Source organism: Amblyraja radiata, chromosome 6 (assembly GCF_010909765.2).
Source record: "Amblyraja radiata isolate CabotCenter1 chromosome 6, sAmbRad1.1.pri, whole genome shotgun sequence".
Lineage (NCBI taxonomy): Eukaryota > Metazoa > Chordata > Chondrichthyes > Rajiformes > Rajidae > Amblyraja > Amblyraja radiata.
Window position 1 is genome coordinate 100283986 of NC_045961.1, and position 17634 is coordinate 100301619.

At 44.6% G+C, this 17634-nt stretch overlaps 1 protein-coding gene across 1 annotated transcript in view; it reads right to left on the reverse strand.

Annotated features, from left to right (window-relative positions):
- dhrsx (dehydrogenase/reductase X-linked) overlaps window positions 1–17634 on the reverse strand; it is a 210967-nt gene that overhangs the window by 78052 nt on the left and 115281 nt on the right. The window contains exon 4 of the mRNA XM_033023342.1: window positions 1395–1496. Within this exon, the coding sequence (XP_032879233.1) occupies window positions 1395–1496 (102 nt within the window). The remainder of the gene's footprint in view (window positions 1–1394; window positions 1497–17634) is intronic.

Genomic DNA, 17634 nt, shown 5'->3' on the forward strand with positions numbered 1-17634 from the left:
GATCCCTGAGAAAACCCACGCAGGTCACGGGGAGAAGGTACAAACCACGTACAGTCAAGCACCCACGGGCAGATCAAACCCGGGTCTCTGGCGCTGCAAGGCAGCATCTCTACCATTGCAACACCTTACCTTGCACTAAACGTTATTCATGTTATTCCCTTCATCATGTATCTGTGCACTGTGGGTGGCTCGATGTTAATCATGTATTGTCTTTCAGTCTGGTAGACAAAATTGCTGGAGAAACTCAGCGGGTGCGGCAGCATCTATGGGGCAAAGGAAATAGGCGACGTTTCGGGCCGAAACCCTTCTTTCAGCTGACTGTTTAGCCGGCAACAAAAGCTTTTCACTGTACCTCAGTACATATGACAATAAACTAAACTCAACTCAACTCAACTCAGATATTTATAACCAAAGAGCACTAGTTTGTAAATGGAAGGAGATTGAAAAGGCTCTTAAAAAAGTTTACAAAGCAAAGGGTGGTAGAAATCAGGAACACACTGTCGGGGGACCTATAAGCATTTAGATGAGCATTTGAAACATGGCATAGAAGGTATGAGTGTTAAAAAATGGAATTACTGTTGAACTTATTCAAATTTCAATGGTCAGTGTAGACACAGTGGGCTGAAGGGCCTGTTTCCATGTTGTATGACCTCTCAGAACATAGAACTTACAACAGAACAGGACAAGAAAAGGCCCTTCGGCCCACATCCGTGCTGAACATGACGCCAAGCCCAAGTCTTATCTCACATATTCCGCATCCCTCCATTCCCTGCTTAACCATGTGTCCATTCAAAAGCCTCAATGCCAGTCTTGTGTCTGCCACAATCACCACCTCCAACAACCGGGAACAGAGACGAGGAAAAACGTCTTCACCCAGAGAGTTGTAAATCTGTGGAGTTCTCTGCCACAGAAGGCAGTGGAGGCCAATTCACTGGATGTTTTCAAGAGAGAGATAGATTTAGCTCTTAGGGCTAAGGGAATTAAGGGATATGGGGAAAAATCAGGAACGGGGTACTGATTTTGGATGATCAGCCATGATCATATTGAATGGCGGTGCTGGCTCGAAGGGCCGAATGGCCTACTCCTGCACTTATTTGTCTATGTTTTCTATGTAACAGTGCCTTCCAGGCATTCATCACCCTCTGTGTAAAAAACTGTCCCCACATATCGCCCTTAAATGTTGACCCCCTCACCTTAAAGCTGTGACCTCAAGTATTTGTTGTTTCCTTCTTAGGAAAAAGGTTCTGACTGTCTATCCTATCAATGGCTCTCGTGATATTATATATTTTGGTCATGTCTGGCTCGGAGGGCCGAATGGCCTACTCCTGCACCTATTGTCTACTGTGTCCCTCAAACCTCCATATGTAACTCCATAAAGACAATTTACAACTCACCATTGTTCACCAAGACATGAAGCAAAAGGTTCTTTGCTTTGAAGTGCTCCACAAATTGCCGTACAGACTGCATCGAGGCCAGTTCTAGGTGCATGAACTCCACTGTGAAATGAAAAGACAAAGAAAATATTATTTTCTTCCAAAAAACTGGAAATAGAGTTATCAAACATTTGTCAAACCTGTGGGTAAACTATTTTTATTTCACTTCAATAGATGAACAAAAGGACCATGGAGCAGTTCAACACAGGAACAGGCCCGCCAGCCCACGGTGAAAATGAAAAATTGGGAAATGAAATGGAATGTTGGAAACAATATTTTCTCTGCTATTTTAGACTGGGATCTGGGGGTCCTTGTTCATCAGTCTATCCAATCCAATCCAACTTTATTTGTTAAGCACTTTAAAACAACCAATGATGACCAAAGTGCTGTACAGAAGAATAAACAAGACATCATAAACAGACAACATAACAGAACATAACATAACAGCTCACATGAGGCGCAAAAATTACATATGAAATACAACAATAAATTAAAAGACATAAAACATGAGTAAAAATAATAGCCACGCAATAAAAGCAATCAAAATAAGAAATTAAATCAAGTAAATAAAGTCGACATCTTACTGGGTATCAAAGGCCACGGAGAAGAGATGGGTTTTAAGAAGTGATCTAAAAACAGACAGAGAAGTCTATGAATGTAAGCATGCAGGTACAGCAGGCAGTGAAGAAAGCGAATGGCATGTTGGCCTTTATAACAAGAGGAATCGAATATAGGAACAAAGAGGTCCTTCTGCAGTTGTACAGAGCCCTAGTGAGACCACACCTGGAATATTGTGTACAGTGTTGGTCCTCTAATTTGAGGAAGGACATTCTTGCTATTGAGGGAGTGCAGCGTAGGTTTACAAGGTTAATTCCCAGGATGGCGGGACTGTCATATGCTGAGAGAATGGAGCAGCTGGGCTTGTACACTCTGGAGTTTAGAAGGATGAGAGGGGATCTCATTGAAACATATAAGATTGTTAAGGGTTTGGACACGCTAGAGGCAGGAAACATGTTCCGGATGTTGGGGGAGTCCAGAACCAGGGGCCACAGTTTAAGAATTTAGCCATTTAGAACAGAGACGAGGAAACACTTTTTTTCACAGAGAGCGGTGAGTCTGTGGAATTCTCTGCCTCAGAGGGCGGTGGAGGCAGGTTCTCTGGATACTTTCAAGAGAGAGCTAGATAGGGCTCCTAGAAATAGCGGAGTCAGGGGATATGGGGAGAAGGCAGGAACGGGGTACTGATTGGGGATGATCAGCCATGATCACATTGAATGGCGGTGCTGGCTCGAAGGGCCGAATGGCCTACTCCTGCGGATCGAGGTCAGGATCGAACCCGGGTCTCTGGCGCTGTGTGTTCTGAGCAAGATTCCAGCATCTGCAGTTCCTTGTGTCTCCACAATATTCAAAATGCAGTTGCTCCGAAGCCCAATATTTTAACTCCTGCACTCAAATCCCTTTATCAAGTAATTTTAGAGATACAGCACGGAAATAAGCCAAAGATGTACAGGTTAACGGGTTGACACAGAGGGGTTACTCAGCAGGTCAGGCAGCATCTCTGGAGAAAAGGAATAGGTGACGTTTCGGGTCGAGACCCTTCTTCAGACCGCGAGTCAGGGTAGAGGGAAACGAGAGGTATAGACGCTAAACAGAACAAATGAATGAACGATATGCAAAACGCAACGATGATCAGGGAGAGGTAGAGCCCACAATGGTGCATTGTTGGCTGTGGGGTAGGTGATAACGAGTTATACAGACAGTAAAACTCAATTGTCTTCGGTATGAATTGTAAATTGTGGGATAGTATTAGTGTATGGGTCGGCGTAGACAGGGAGGGCCGAAGGGCCTGTTTCTGCACTTTATCTCTAACTAAACATTGCAAAACCTTCAGGACAGCCAGATATAATATTCCTTGATGTAAAGTTTTCTCATGATTTGGAGAAAATGGTCAATTTTAAACCTGATCTCGGACTGAAATGCTCCATCAGAATCAATTTGGGAAATACATCTATCAGAATTATCTATTCCACATTTCCTTCAAACATGTTTGCAATACAGAACTTCAATTATTTATGGACAAAGTCCCATCATTTCAGCGACCCAATCATTTTGGCGCTAACATCAATCATCACCATAGTTACACTGAAATATGCCTCAATTTCTCAGCTTCCACTGTCTTCAGCTATAGAAATATTTCAGGATTCAAATACAGCCTTTCCATCCAAAGGATCTGCTTCCTGCTTTGTTGAACAAATAAAGATTTGTGTTTTTTTTAATTTGCAGCTTTAGACTTCAGAGATACAGCGCAGGAACAGGTCCTTCGGCCCATCGAGTCCGCTCCGCACCGGCCAGCGATCACCCCATACACTAGCACGAACCCTACACACTAGGGACAATGTAACCATTACGGCAGCCAATTAACCTGCGAACCAGTGCGTGCGTCTATCGAACGTGGGAGGAAACAAGAGTGCCCACTCAGGTCACAGGGAGAACGTACAAACTCCGTACAGGCAGCACCAGTAGTCAGGATCGAACCCGGGATCTCTGGCGCTGTAAAGGCAGCAACTCTACCGCTGTGCCACTGCGCCGGGTTTGCAAGTAAATTGGCTTCTGTAAATTTTATAATTGTCTCTAATAGGTAGGATAATACCAGTTTACGGGGTGATCGCTGGTCGGCACGGACCTGGTGGGCTAAAGGGCCTAATGTCTCCAGCAAATGTACAGATTAAGGTTTACAGCTATGATACAATAGACAATAGACAATAGGTGCAGGAGTAGGCCATTTGGCCCTTCGAGCCAGCACTGTCATTCAACGTGATCATGGCTGATCATCCCCAATCAGTACCCCGTTCCTGCCTTCTCCCCATATCCCCTGACTCCGCTATCTTTAAGAGCCCTATCTAGCTCTCTCTTGAAAGCATCCAGAGAACCGGCCTCCACCGCCCTTTGAGGCAGAGAATTCCACTGACTCACCACTCTCTGTGAGAAAAAGTGTTTCCTCGTCTCCGTTCTAAATGGCTTACTCCTTATACAGGTGGCTCTTTCATGACCGTGGATTTTAATATTAGTCTTGCCAAAATAACTGGGCGAGTTATGTCCAAATATTGGCACAGGTACTACAAACCATTTGTGTGGCCAATCCATTCAGGAAAACAGAGCCATTATGATTGCTTCTGTGGGATAAGTAACAGTCCTTCAGGGAGCAAACACAGGCAGAAAGGGCCGAACAGCTTCCCTCTGTGCAGTACTTGAATAGTGAAAGGCCTGGATAGAGTGGATGTGAAGAGTATGTTTCCACTCGTGGGAGAGTCTAGGACCAGAGGTCATAGCCTCGGAATAAGAGGACGTTCCTTCAGAAAGGAGATGAGGAGGAATTTCTTCAGTCAGAGGGTGGTGAATCTGTGGAATTCATTGCCACAAATGGCTGTGGAGGCCATGTCATTGGATATTTTTAAGGCAGAGATAGATAGATTATTGATTAGTACGGGTGTCAGGGGTTATGGGGAGAAGGCAGGAGAATGGAGTTGAGGGGGAGAGTTAGATCGCCCATGATTGAATGGCAGAATAGACTTGATGGGCCGAATGGCCTAATCCTGATCCAATCACTTATGAATTTATGAACTATGCTTCCATGCCTTTCCCATCTTCACTGTTGTACCAAATCCTGAGTTTACACCTCTGTTGGAAACAGATGTTGTGAGCTAAATTAGTAGTCATTACAGGGTAGGTGTTGACAGTACTTTTTAACACACATTGTGCCCCTGTCTCCTTCAAATGGGTTGAAGCTTATTTTGGGAATGTCCTGTGTGGAAAGGAACTGCAGAAGCTGGTTTAAACCAAAGATAGACACAAAATGCTAGCATTTATTTCGATAGGACTAGAATACAAAAACAGGGATGTAATGCTGAGGCTCTACAAGGCACTGGTTAGGCCGCATTGTGAACAATTTTGGGCACCATATCTGAGGCAGGATCTGCTGGCTCTGGAGAGGGTCCAGAGGAGGTTTACAATAATGATCTCAGAAATGTGTGGGTTAACATTTGATGAGCGTTTGACGACACTGGGCCGGTACTCGTTGGAGTTTAGAAGAATAAGAATTCATTTTTGAAAATTAATAGTGAAAGGCTTGGATAGAGTGGATGTGGAGAGGATGTTTCCACTAGTGGGAGAGTCTAGGACTAGAGGTCATAGCCTCAGAATTAAAGGACGTTCCTTTAGGAAGGAGATGAGGAGGAAGTTCTTTAGTCAGTGGGTGGTGAATCTGTGGAATTCATTGCCACAGAAGGCAGTGGAGGCCAATTCAATGGATATTTTTATGGCAGAGATAGATAGATTCTTGATTAGTACGGGTGTCAGGGACTTTGGGGAGAAGGCAGGAGAATGGGGTTAGGGGGGGAGAGATAGATCAGCCATGATTGAATGGCAGAGTAGACTTGATGGGCCGAATGGCCTAATTCTGCTCCCATCACTTATGACCTTATGTAACTCAGTGCATCAGGCAGCATCTCTGAATAGATGCTGCCTGACCTGGGCGATGTTTCGGGTCTGAAGAAGGGTCTCGACCCGAAACATCACCCATTGCTTCTCTCCAGAGATGAGAGAGAAGTCCAGAGATGAGGGAGAGTCCCGCTGAGTTACTCCAGCATTTTGTATCTATCTTTGGGAATGTCCACTCAGCTAGCTATTGGAAATCACAAGTTGAAAAAGCTGACTGGCAATATAATTGTACTTCATATCACCAGCAACTTAACCTGGACCAGCCAGATCAAAGCAATGGCCAGGAAAGCAAACGCACGCTCGTCCTCCTTAGATGTCTTAGGACGTTTGGCATGTTCCCAGCAACTCTCACCAACTTCTACAGATGCGCCGCGGAAAGCATTTTATCAGGATGAATCACTGCTTGGTTTGGGAACAGCTTCACCCCGGACCAGACACAGCCCAGACAAGTATACAAACCAACCCCGCTCCTGTTGACACGATCTACATTTCACACTGCCTCAGCAAGGTCACCAGCATAATCGTGCCTCCATCACAGTGAGGAGATGCTGGGTGGACTCATTGTGGTGGATGTTAATATGTGTTTATTGTTGTTTTTATTGTATTATATGTGTGACTGCGGCAATTTCGTTCAGACTTTGGTCTGAATGACAATAAAGGCTATCTATCTATCTATCTATCTATCTATAATCAAGGGGCAGTCTCATCCGGGACAATCCCTCCTCTCCCCTCTTTCATCAGGCATCAGGCAGACCTCCAGATTCAGGGGTAGTTTCTTACCCAGCTGTTTCAGGCAACAGAGCCATCCTATCACCAACTAGAGAGCGGCCTCGACCTACCACCTACCTCATTACAGACCCTTGGACTATCTTTAATTGGACTTCACTGGACATTATCTTGCACTGAACGTTATACCGTTTATCCCGTATCTGTATGTGGACGGATTGATCGTAATCATGTATTGTCTTGCTGTTGACTGGATAACATACAAGAAAAATGCTTTTCACAGTACAATAAACTAAAACTAAATTGAAAAAAGAAAAAAAATTTAAGATGAGTCCAGCATTTAATAACTGCCTAATATTGCATACAGTTTTGGTCTCCTAATCGGAGGAAATACATTCTTGCCATAGAGGGAGTACAGAGAAGGTTCACCAGACTGATTCCTGGGATGGCAGGACTTTCATATGAAGAAAGACTGGATAGACTCGGCTTGTACTCGCTAGAGTTTAGAAGATTGAGGGGGGATCTTATAGAAACTTACAAAATTCTTAAGAGGTTGGACAGGCTAGATGCAAGAAGATTGTTCCCGATGCTGGGGAAGTCCAAAACAAGAGGTCACAGTTTAAGGATAAGGGGGAAATCTTTTAGGACCGAGATGAGAAAAAAAAAATTTACGCAGAGAGTAGTGAATCTGTGGAATTCTCTGCCACAGAAGGTAGTTGAGGCCAGTTAATTGACTATATTTAAGAGGGAGTTAGATGTAGCCCTTGTGGCTAAAGGGATCAGGGAGTATGGAGAGAAGGCAGGTACAGGATACTGAGTTGGATGATCAGCCATTATCATATTGAATGGTGGTGCAGGCTCGAAGGGCCGAATGGCCAACTCCTGCACCTATTTTCTATGTTTCTATATCATCTCATGGTGGAAAATACTGAATACATCAAGTGCTGGAGTAACTCTGTGGGTCGGACGGCATCTCTGGGGAAGTTGGATGGGTGACGTTTCTTCAAGAAGGGTCCTGACATGAAAGGTCACCTATCCATCTTCTCCAGAGATGCTGCCTGACCCCTTGAGTTACACCAGCATGCTGTGTTTTTTTTCCCCCTGAGATTAAGGATTATTAAAAGAATTCGCGGAAGCAGTCTATAGGCGACCCTTTAGGTGAATGCCAGGGATTAGTTTTAATGGAATTCGCCTACGACACCTGGCGACAACCTACGACAGCACCTACAACAACCTACGACAGCAAAAATTGTTGCCACTGTCGCCGAAAGTTTTTCAACATGTTGAAAATTTTGCGGCAGTCGCCTGTAGTCACCCAAAAAATCGTCTGATTGGAACAGGCCCATTTTTTATAGATATGTGAAGAGGAAAAGATTAGTTAAAACAAATGTAGGTCCCTTGCAGTCAGAAACAGGCGAATTGAACATGGGGAACAAGGACATGGCAGACCAATTGAATAACTACTTTGGTTCTGTCTTCACTAAGGAAGACATAAATAATCTGCCAGAAATAGCAAGGGACCGCGGGTTAAATGAGATGGAGGAACTGAGTGAAATCCAGGTTAGCCGGGAAGTGGTGTTAGGTAAATTGAATGGATTAAAGGCCGATAAATCTCCAGGGCCAGATAAGTTGCATCCCAGAGTACTTAAGGAAGTAGCCGCAGAAATAGTGGATGCATTAGTGATAATTTTTCAGAACTCTTTAGATTCTGGAGTGGTTCCTGAGGACTGGAGGGTAGCTAATGTAACCCCGCTTTTTAAAAAGGGAGGGAGAGAGAAAACGGGGAATTACAGACCAGTTAGTCTAACATCGGTAGTGGGGAAACTGTTAGTCAGTTATTAAAGATGGGATAGCAGCACATTTGGAAAGTGGTGAATTCATTGGACAAAGTCAGCATGGATTTATGAAAGGTAAATCATGTCTGACGAATCTTATAGAATCTTTCGAGGATGTACCTAGTAGAGTGGATAAGGGAGAACCAGTGGATGTGTTATATCTGGACTTTCAGAAGGCTTTCAACAAGGTCCCACATAAGAGATTAGTATACAAACCTAAAGCACACGGTATTGGGGGTTCAGTATTGATGTGGATAGAGAACTGGCTGGCAGACAGGAAGCAAAGAGTAGGAATAAACGGGTCCTTTTCAGAATGGCAGGCAGTGACTAGTGGGGTACCGCAAGGCTCAGTGCTGGGACCCCAGCTATTTACAATATATGTTAATGATCTGGATGAGGGAATTGAATGCAACATCTCCAAGTTTGCGGATGACACGAAGCTGGGGGGCAGTGTTAGCTGTGAGGAGGATGCTAGGAGGCTGCAAGGTGACTTGGATAGGTTGGGTGAGTGGGCAAATGCATGGCAGATGCAGTATAATGTGGATAAATGTGAGGTTATCCACTTTGGTGGCAAAAACAGGAAAGTAGATTATTATCTGAATGGTGGCCGATTAGGAAAAGGGGAGATGCAATGAGACCTGGGTGTCATGGTACACCAGTCATTGAAAGTGGGAATGCAGGTGCAGCAGGCAGTGAAGAAAGCAAATGGTATGTTAGCATTCATAGCAAAAGGATTTGAGTATAAGAGAAGGGAGGTTCTACTGCAGTTGTACAGGGTCTTGGTGAGACCACACCTGGAGTATTGCGTACAGTTTTGGTCTCCTAATCTGAGGAAATACATTCTTGCCATAGAGGGAGTACAGAGAAGGTTCACCAGACTGATTCCTGGCATGGCAGGACTTTCATATGAAGAAAGACTGGATAGACTCGGCTTGTACACGCTAGAATTTAGAAAATTGAGGCGGGATCTTATAGAAACATACAACATTCTTAAGGGGTTGGACAGGCTAGATGCAGGAAGATCATTCCCGATGTTGGGGAAGTCCAGAACTAGAGGTCACAGTTTAAGGATAAGAGGGAAGTCTTTTAGGACTGAGATGAGAAAATCATTTTTCACACAGAGAGTGGTGAATCTGTGGAATTCTCTGCCACAGAAGGTAGTTGAGGCCAGTTCATTGGCTATATTTAAGCAGGGAGTTAGATGTGGCCCTTGTGACAAAGGGATCAGCTGGTATGGAGAGAAGGCAGATACAGGACACTGAGTTGGATGATCAGCCATGATCATATTGAATGGCGGTGCAGGCTCGAAGGGCCTAATGGCCTACTCCTGCACCTATTTTCTATGTTTCTATACTCACTTGAGTTTAATGACTGAGAGGTGACATCACTGTCTTTTATTTAAACCAGCATCTGAATTTTCTTGTGTCTATACTGAAGTAATAGTTATCCAACATCATCCTTGCTGTTCTGCCCATCTGTAATGGAAGCTGAGCTCTCAACTCCCACAGTAAGCCTTAAGGGCCTGTCCCACTTACGTGTCCTTGGCATGCACATTATGCGACCTCGTGGTCGCGTTGAGGCGCACGGGCATCGTATAGTATAGGAGCGAAGAGGTCCTTCTGCAGTTGTACAGAGCCCTAGTGAGACCACACCTGGAGTATTGTGTGCAGTTTTAGTCTCCAAATTTGAGGAAGGACATTCTTGCTATTGAGGGAGTGCAGCGTAGGTTTACAAGGTTAATTCCCGGGATAGCGGGACTGTCATATGCTGAGAGAATGGAGCGGCTGGACTTGTACACTATGGAATTTAGAACGATGAGAGGGGATCTTATACAAACATATAAGATTATTAGGGGTTTGGACACGCTAGAGGCAGGAAACATGTTCCCGATGTTGGAGAAGTCCAGAACCAGGGGCCACAGTTTAAGGATAAGGAGTAAGCCATTTAGAACAGAGACGAGGAAAAAAATGTTCACACACAGTTGCGAGTCTGTGGAATTCTCTGCCTCAGAGGGCGGTGGAGGCAGGTTCTCTGGATACTTTCAAGAGAGAGCTAGGTAGGGCTCTTAAAAATAGCGGAGTCAGGGGATATGGGGAGAAGGCGGGAACGGGGTACTGATTGGGGATGGCCAGCCATGATCACATTGAATGACGAATGGCCGACTCCTGCACCTATTGTCTATTGTAACAAAATACCCAGGGAAATGGAAACACTCAACCTTAGAATATGAAATCTAAAGGCCTACGTGTATGGAGTAAATAATTATTGAGCAGAAATAAAAGTAATTGTTAGCTTACGTTTCCATTATTGAAAATGCCCCCGACCGTAACTTGTGCATTCTCCAAAATAAAATGTCGTGAAACCAAATCTCGCCAAGGCATTTGTAAGCTAAGTATTAATCTGTCAGAACCACCAATTTTAAATTCCTATCCAGCGCACAAAAATAGTATTAATTCCATAGTTATTGGATTTAGATTGGTGATGTCAATTGGCTCATCGCCACATCTGAAAGTGACTGACTTAACCCAGAAATTCTACAGAGATTAGAGAATGACATCCGAATTACTGTATTAAATCTACAAAACTTGAAACAGTGCTCACACAAAGAAGAAGGACATTTACATTTGAAAGAGATGTGCATCTCAGTGGGAGGTAGACAAAAATGCTGGAGAAACTCAGCGGGTGAGGCAGCATCTATTGAGCAAAGGAATAGGTAACGTTTCGGGTCGAGAACCTTCTTCAGACCTGACCCGAAACGTCACCTATTCCTTCGCTCCGAAGATGCTGCCTCACCCGCTGAGTTTCTCCAGCATTTTTGTCTACCTTCGATTTTTTTTTCCAGCATCTGCAGTTCTTTCTTAAACATTGCACCTCAGTGGGGGTTAGATTGTTATACTCAATCCATCACGCTCAGAGAGTTGTGTCGGATGGAACTGCAGATGCTGGCTTGCACCGAAGAAGAAGGCACAAAAAGCTGGAGTAACTCAGCGGGACAGGCAGCATCTCTGGAGAGAAGGAATGGGTGAGGTTTCGGGTCCGAAGAAGGGTCTCGACCCGAAACGGCACCCATTCCCTTCTCTCCAGAGATGTTGCCTGTCTCCAGCAGTTTGTGTCTAAACTCAGAGAGTTCGTGATCCTCACTGCTAACAATGAAAGCACCATAAAATAAAACTTTTCACTAATCCAGGAAGTCCCAGAATAGTTTGTGAACAATGCACAGTTTGAATTGCAATAGTTATGACCAGAGTCTGGTTTAGTTTATGGTGGTGTACCGAGGTACAATGAAAAGCTTTTGTTGCGTGCTATCCATCAGCGGAAAGACAATACATGATTACAATTGAGCCTCTTACTGTGTATAGATACATTTGCTGTGCATAGATTATAAGGAATAATGTTTAGTTCAAGATAAAGCCGGCAAAGTCTGATCAAGGATAGTCCGATGGTCACCAACGAGGCACTGCTCTCTGGTTGTGGTTCAGTTGCCTGAGAACAGCTGGGAAGAAACTGTCCCTGAATCTGGACGCGTGTGTTTTCACACTTCTGCACCTTTTGCCCGATGGGAGAGGGGAGAGGGGGGAAGAGGGAGTGGCCGGGGTGTGACTTGTCCTTGATTATGCTGCTGGCCTTGCTGAGGCAGAGTGAGGTATACATGGAGCCAATGGAAGGGAGATTGGTTTGTGTGATGGTCTGGGCTGCGTCCACAAGTCACTGCAATATCTTGTGATCTTGGATGGAGCTGTTCCCAAACCAAGCTGTGATGCATCCTGATAAAATGCTTTCTACAGCGCATCCCTGGTGTTGGTGAGAGTTGTTGGGGACATGCCGAACTTCCTAAGCCTTATAAGGAAGTAAAGGCGTTGGTGTACTTTCTTGGTCATTGCTTCGATACGGGCAGTCCAGGAGAAGTTGTTGGTGATATTGACTCCTAAGATTTTGAAGTTTTGAACCATCTCCACTTCGGTGCGGTCAATGCAAAGTGGGGTATGTGAAACATTTTGCTTCCTGAAGTCAATCACTGTCTCTTTTGTCTTACTGACATTGAGAGAAAGGCTGTTGGCTTGATACCATGACATAAGCTTCTCAATCTCATTCCTGTCCTCCATCTCATCATTAGGGTACGATCCTGACTACGAGAGATATCTGGACGGAGTTTGCACGTTCTCCCTGTGACTGGGTCTGAACAAGGGTCCCATAGAAACATAGAAAACAGGTGCAGGAGGAGGCCATTCAGCCCTACGAGCCAGCACCGCCATTCATTGTGATCACGGCTGATCGTCCCCTATCAATAACCCGTGCCTGCCTTCTCCCCATATCCCTTGACTCCACTAGCCCCTAGAGCTCTAACTAACTCTCTCTTAAATCCATCCAGTGACTTGGCCTCCACTGCCCTCTGTGGCAGGGAATTCCATAAATTCACCACTCTCTGGGTGAAATTTTTTTTTCTCACCTCAGTCTTAAATGACCTTTCCTTTATTCTAAGACTGTGGCCCCTGGTTCTGGACTCGCCCAACATTGGGAACATTTTTCCTGCATCTAGCTTGTCTGGTCCTTTTATCATTTTATATGTTTCTATAAGATGCCCCCTCATCCTTCTAAACTCTAAAGTCCCGACCTTAAACGTCCCCCGTCAATTCCCTCCACAGATGCTGCCTGACCACGCTGAGCTCCTCCAGCACTTGGTGCTTGGCTCATTCATCTAACCCAGCAGTGAGAGTGAATCGAAGTATGCCAGGATTGTTACAGCTAGAAATATATTTGATATCCTTCCAAATCAGAGGGGAAAAAACATCGAGACAGCCATTGCAAATGGCACTGAGCAATATCTTGTTGCAGTACCTGTGAGATACAGTCCCTCTGTGCTGATCCTTCATTAGCATTCTTTCAATCCTTTCCCAAGAATCTGTGAGTTCATTCTGATGTGATGAGCATATCAAATGCATCGTTTTCCACTATCAGGTGGAGTTCTGTTTTTTTCAAAAATTGAAATCAGAGATTTTTACACAAATGTTTTTGGAATCGCATTCTGATTCTCTCCATTTGTAATTCATTTGATAGCACTGGCCCTCTACTCGCTGGAGTTTACCTTAATACTTTAATAATGACGGCATAGATAGAGTGGATGTGGAAAGGATGTTTCCACTGGTGGGAGAGTCTAGGACCAGAGGTCACAGCCTCAGAATTAAAGGGCGCTCTTTTAGAAAGGAGGTGAGGAGGAACTTCTTTCATCAGAGGGTAGTTAATCTGAGGAACTCATTGCCACGGAGGGCTGTGGTGGCCAAGTCAGTGGATATTTTTAAGGCAGAGACAGACAAATGCTTGATTAGAATGGGTGTCAAGGGTGATGGGGAGAAGGCAGGAGAATGGGATTAGGATGCAGAGATCATCCATGATTGAACGACAGAGTGGACTCGATGGGCCGAATGGCCTAAGTCTACTCCTATAACTTCTTGTTCTGTTTGACAAAAAAATCAAATTCCGTTTTTATTTTGTGAGATTCCGCAGATTTGTTAAATTATTTTTGCAATCCCATTTTTCCCCCAGATAAATTATAAATCAATAGCTCATTCAGATGTAGCAATGTGTTCAATTAGGTTTCGGGAAGACTCATAAGTTCTAGAAGGCCATTCAGCCCATCGTCTACTCCGCCATTAAATCATGGCTGATCTATCTCTCCATCTCAACCACATTCTCCTGCCTTCTCCACATAGAAACATAGAAAATAGGTGCAGGAGGAGGCCATTCGGCCCTTCTAGCCAGCACCGCCATTCATTGTGATCATGGCTGATCGTCCCCTATCAATAACCGTGCCTGCCTTCTCCCCATATCCCTTGACTCCACTAGCCCCTAGAGCTCTATCTAACTCTCTCTTAAATCCATCCAGTGACCTGGCCCCACTGCCATAAATTCACAGCTCTCTGGGTGAAAAAGTTTTTCCTCACCTCAGTCTTAAATGACCACCCCTTTATTCTAAGACTGTGGCCCCTGGTTCTGGACTCGCCCAACATTGGGAACATTTTTTCTGCATATAGCTTGTCCAGTCCTTTTATAATTTTATACATGACCCCTGACACCCGTACTAATCAAGAATCTGCCAATCTCCACCTTGACCTGATCTCCACAGCCGCCTGCTGCAATGAATCCCACAGATTCACCACCCTCTCAATGTCAAGCCAATAGCTCAGGAAAATGAACATTAATATTGTGTCGGAAGGAGGTGCAGATGCTGGTTTACACCGAAGATAGACACAAAATGCTGGAGAAACTCAGTAACTCAATGGGACAGGTAGCATCTCTGGAGAGGAATCGATGACGTTTCGGGTCGAGACACTTCTGCAGACTCGATTATTCTAATAATTCTAATAGAATTCTAATATTATTTACTGACAGTGTACACCATCCATTAATGTTTTGTTTACTTGACTTCCATCACTGAGATTGCTTTGCATCAACGAGATCAGACAGCTAAATGTGCTGGGCTTGTTTGCTAATTTTGTTGTTCTGGCACGGATGCATCAACCTCTATTGAGTTAGTGCTTTCCATATATAGCTTTTCATCCCACAAGATGCACCTTGAGGCTGCCGACTGTTTACCAGGAGATCACAGGAGGTTCATCAGATTCGTCCAAAAATAAAACAAACTTCTTAACAATATAGGTTAACCTTTTGTCTCCTGCTTCCCATTCCGTTGTATGTGGGGCGCCACCAGGGGGCGCCGAATGATTGGCAGTCCCGCCAACAGTCTGTCTGTTTTTAATTTTAGTGTGTGTTAAAAGTCTGTGTAAATGTTCTCCGGTTTGTTTTATTTGGGGGGAGAGGGAGGGGGTCAGGGGAAACTTTTCTTCAGTTTCCCACCTTGTCGGAGATGCGATTATTTTCCGGGTCGCATCTCCGGCCGATCTGCGGCCTACCATCGATGGAGCTGGAGACCTCCTCGGACTGACTTTGTGCCCCAGCGCGGGCCGCGGACCTAACATAGGAGCCTGGGATCGCTCCAACCGTGGCCTGCGGACTTTACATCAGGAGCTCGCAGTCTCGGGAGAGGCCGTGGATGCCAGGAGCTCCAACGGCGCAGAGGTTCAACCAGCCCCGAGGCGGGGTCCGATCGCTCAGCGCGGGGGAGCTGACGTCCCTCCGATACAGGGCCTGATCGCCCTGATGCAGAGGGTCTGACCGCCGTCTACGGGAGTTAAGATCGTCCCGTCACCGGAGGGCTCGAGACCCCCGACTGCGGGAAAACAAAGAAGGAAAGAGATTTGAACTTTCTTTCGCCTTCCATCACAGTGAGGAATGTGGAGGAGTCACTGTGGTGGATGTTTATGTTAAAATGTATTTTGTGTGTTCCGTTGCTTTTTATCGTATGACTGACTTGGCAAATTAAATTCCTCGTATGTTGCAAAACACACTTGGCTAATAAAGTATTATTGTGATTGAGATTGTGATTGATATTGGTATTGCTTAATATCTGCACTAGTGTCTTGATAATATTCTGCATCCTTTCTTTAAACATGGACATTTAAACCGCACAATGCGATTTGAGTCAAGGAGTCATACAGTGTGGAAACAGGCCCTTCGGCCCAACTTGCCCATTCATTATGGTATTGAACTGAATCTTTCTTTTCTAGGGTCTACTTTCTTACTTTACTTCCTTCTCTAACTTCTTTTCTAAGGGGCTTTCTTTTCCCAACACTCTCTTGCACTTCACGACTCTTGCGCACCTTCTTTACTTTACTTACTTCTATCTTTTTCTTAAAGCTTAAAAAAAAAATGAAGCGGTACAAAAAATGTATTAAGATATATGTGTTGTGTGTTATTGTAATTTACCGTACTTCTAATAAAAATAATTTTAAAAAAAAGAAAAAAAAAGAACTGAATCCTTTAATATTCACTCTGCCTTTTTTGTCAGTTTAGTTTAGTTTAGAGGTATAGCATGAAAACAGGCCCTTCGGCCCACCGAGTCTGCACTGACCAGCGATCCCCACACATTAACGTTACCCTTCACACTGTATCTTAAGGCCAATTTACATTTACGTCAAGCCAATTACCTACAAACCTGCACGTTTTTGGAGTGTGGGAGGAAACCGAAGATCTCGGTGAAAACCCTCGCGGGTCACGGGAAGAACGTACAAACTCCATACAGGCAAGCACCCGTAGTCAGGATCGAACCCGGGTCTCTGGCGCTGTAAGGCAGCAACTCTACCGCTGCGCCACCAGTGCCGCTGTGAGTTCTTCCAGCACTTTGATGTCCTGAATTTGTCTGGTGCATCATTGCCACACTCATCACAGAAGTTATTTAGTGTACAAAGCCAGTGCTTCCATTCCTGTGCAGCAGTAGGTGAGTTGGGATCCAGATCCAAGCATTGTGGTTTCAATAGTTTCTCCATCTTGATGTCGCACTGCTTAACTTCTGAGATTGAGTTGCTTAAATTGTTGTGAGGCAAATTAAAAATTCTAATTTACTTCAACTTTATTTAAGCTGTAAGCAACTAATTTCTGTAATACTCATCTTCAAAGCGCCTGGAAATTATCGCTGATTCCGCAAGCCTCGCCGGCCCGAGGCCACGCACATGCGTACACTTCAAAACTAAACTAACCACAACAAAGAAATCAAACTGAAGAAGGATCCCGACTCGAAACATCACCTATCCATGTTCTTCAGAGATGCTGCCTGACTCGCTAAGTTACTCCAGCACCAATTCAAAGGTTTCAAAGTTTTGAAAGGTCTTTTGATTGTCCCATGTACCAATTAAGGTACATTGAAACTCGATTTACCAACCCAAATTGTCCCTCGTGTGTAGGAGAGTGCTAGTGTTTGAGATGATCGCCGGTCGGCTTGGACTTGGTGGGCTGAAGGGCCTGCTTGCGCGCTGTATCTCTAAAGACAGAAGACTAAAGTCTAAAGTGCAATTAGTAATGGCCTACAAATGCTGGCCTAGCCAATGATGTCAAGATCCTGCAGATGAAAGTAAAAAAGTTACGTTTGCCTGACTGAGGGATGAATTAGTTCACCAGTTAACTATCCAATCATATATTTTCTTGCACAGAATGCTTATGCAGCTTATGCTTTCTGAACAATTATGAGATATTTAAGGGATTATTAAAGGATTGGCCACGCTAGAGGCAGGAAACATGTTCCCTGACGTTGG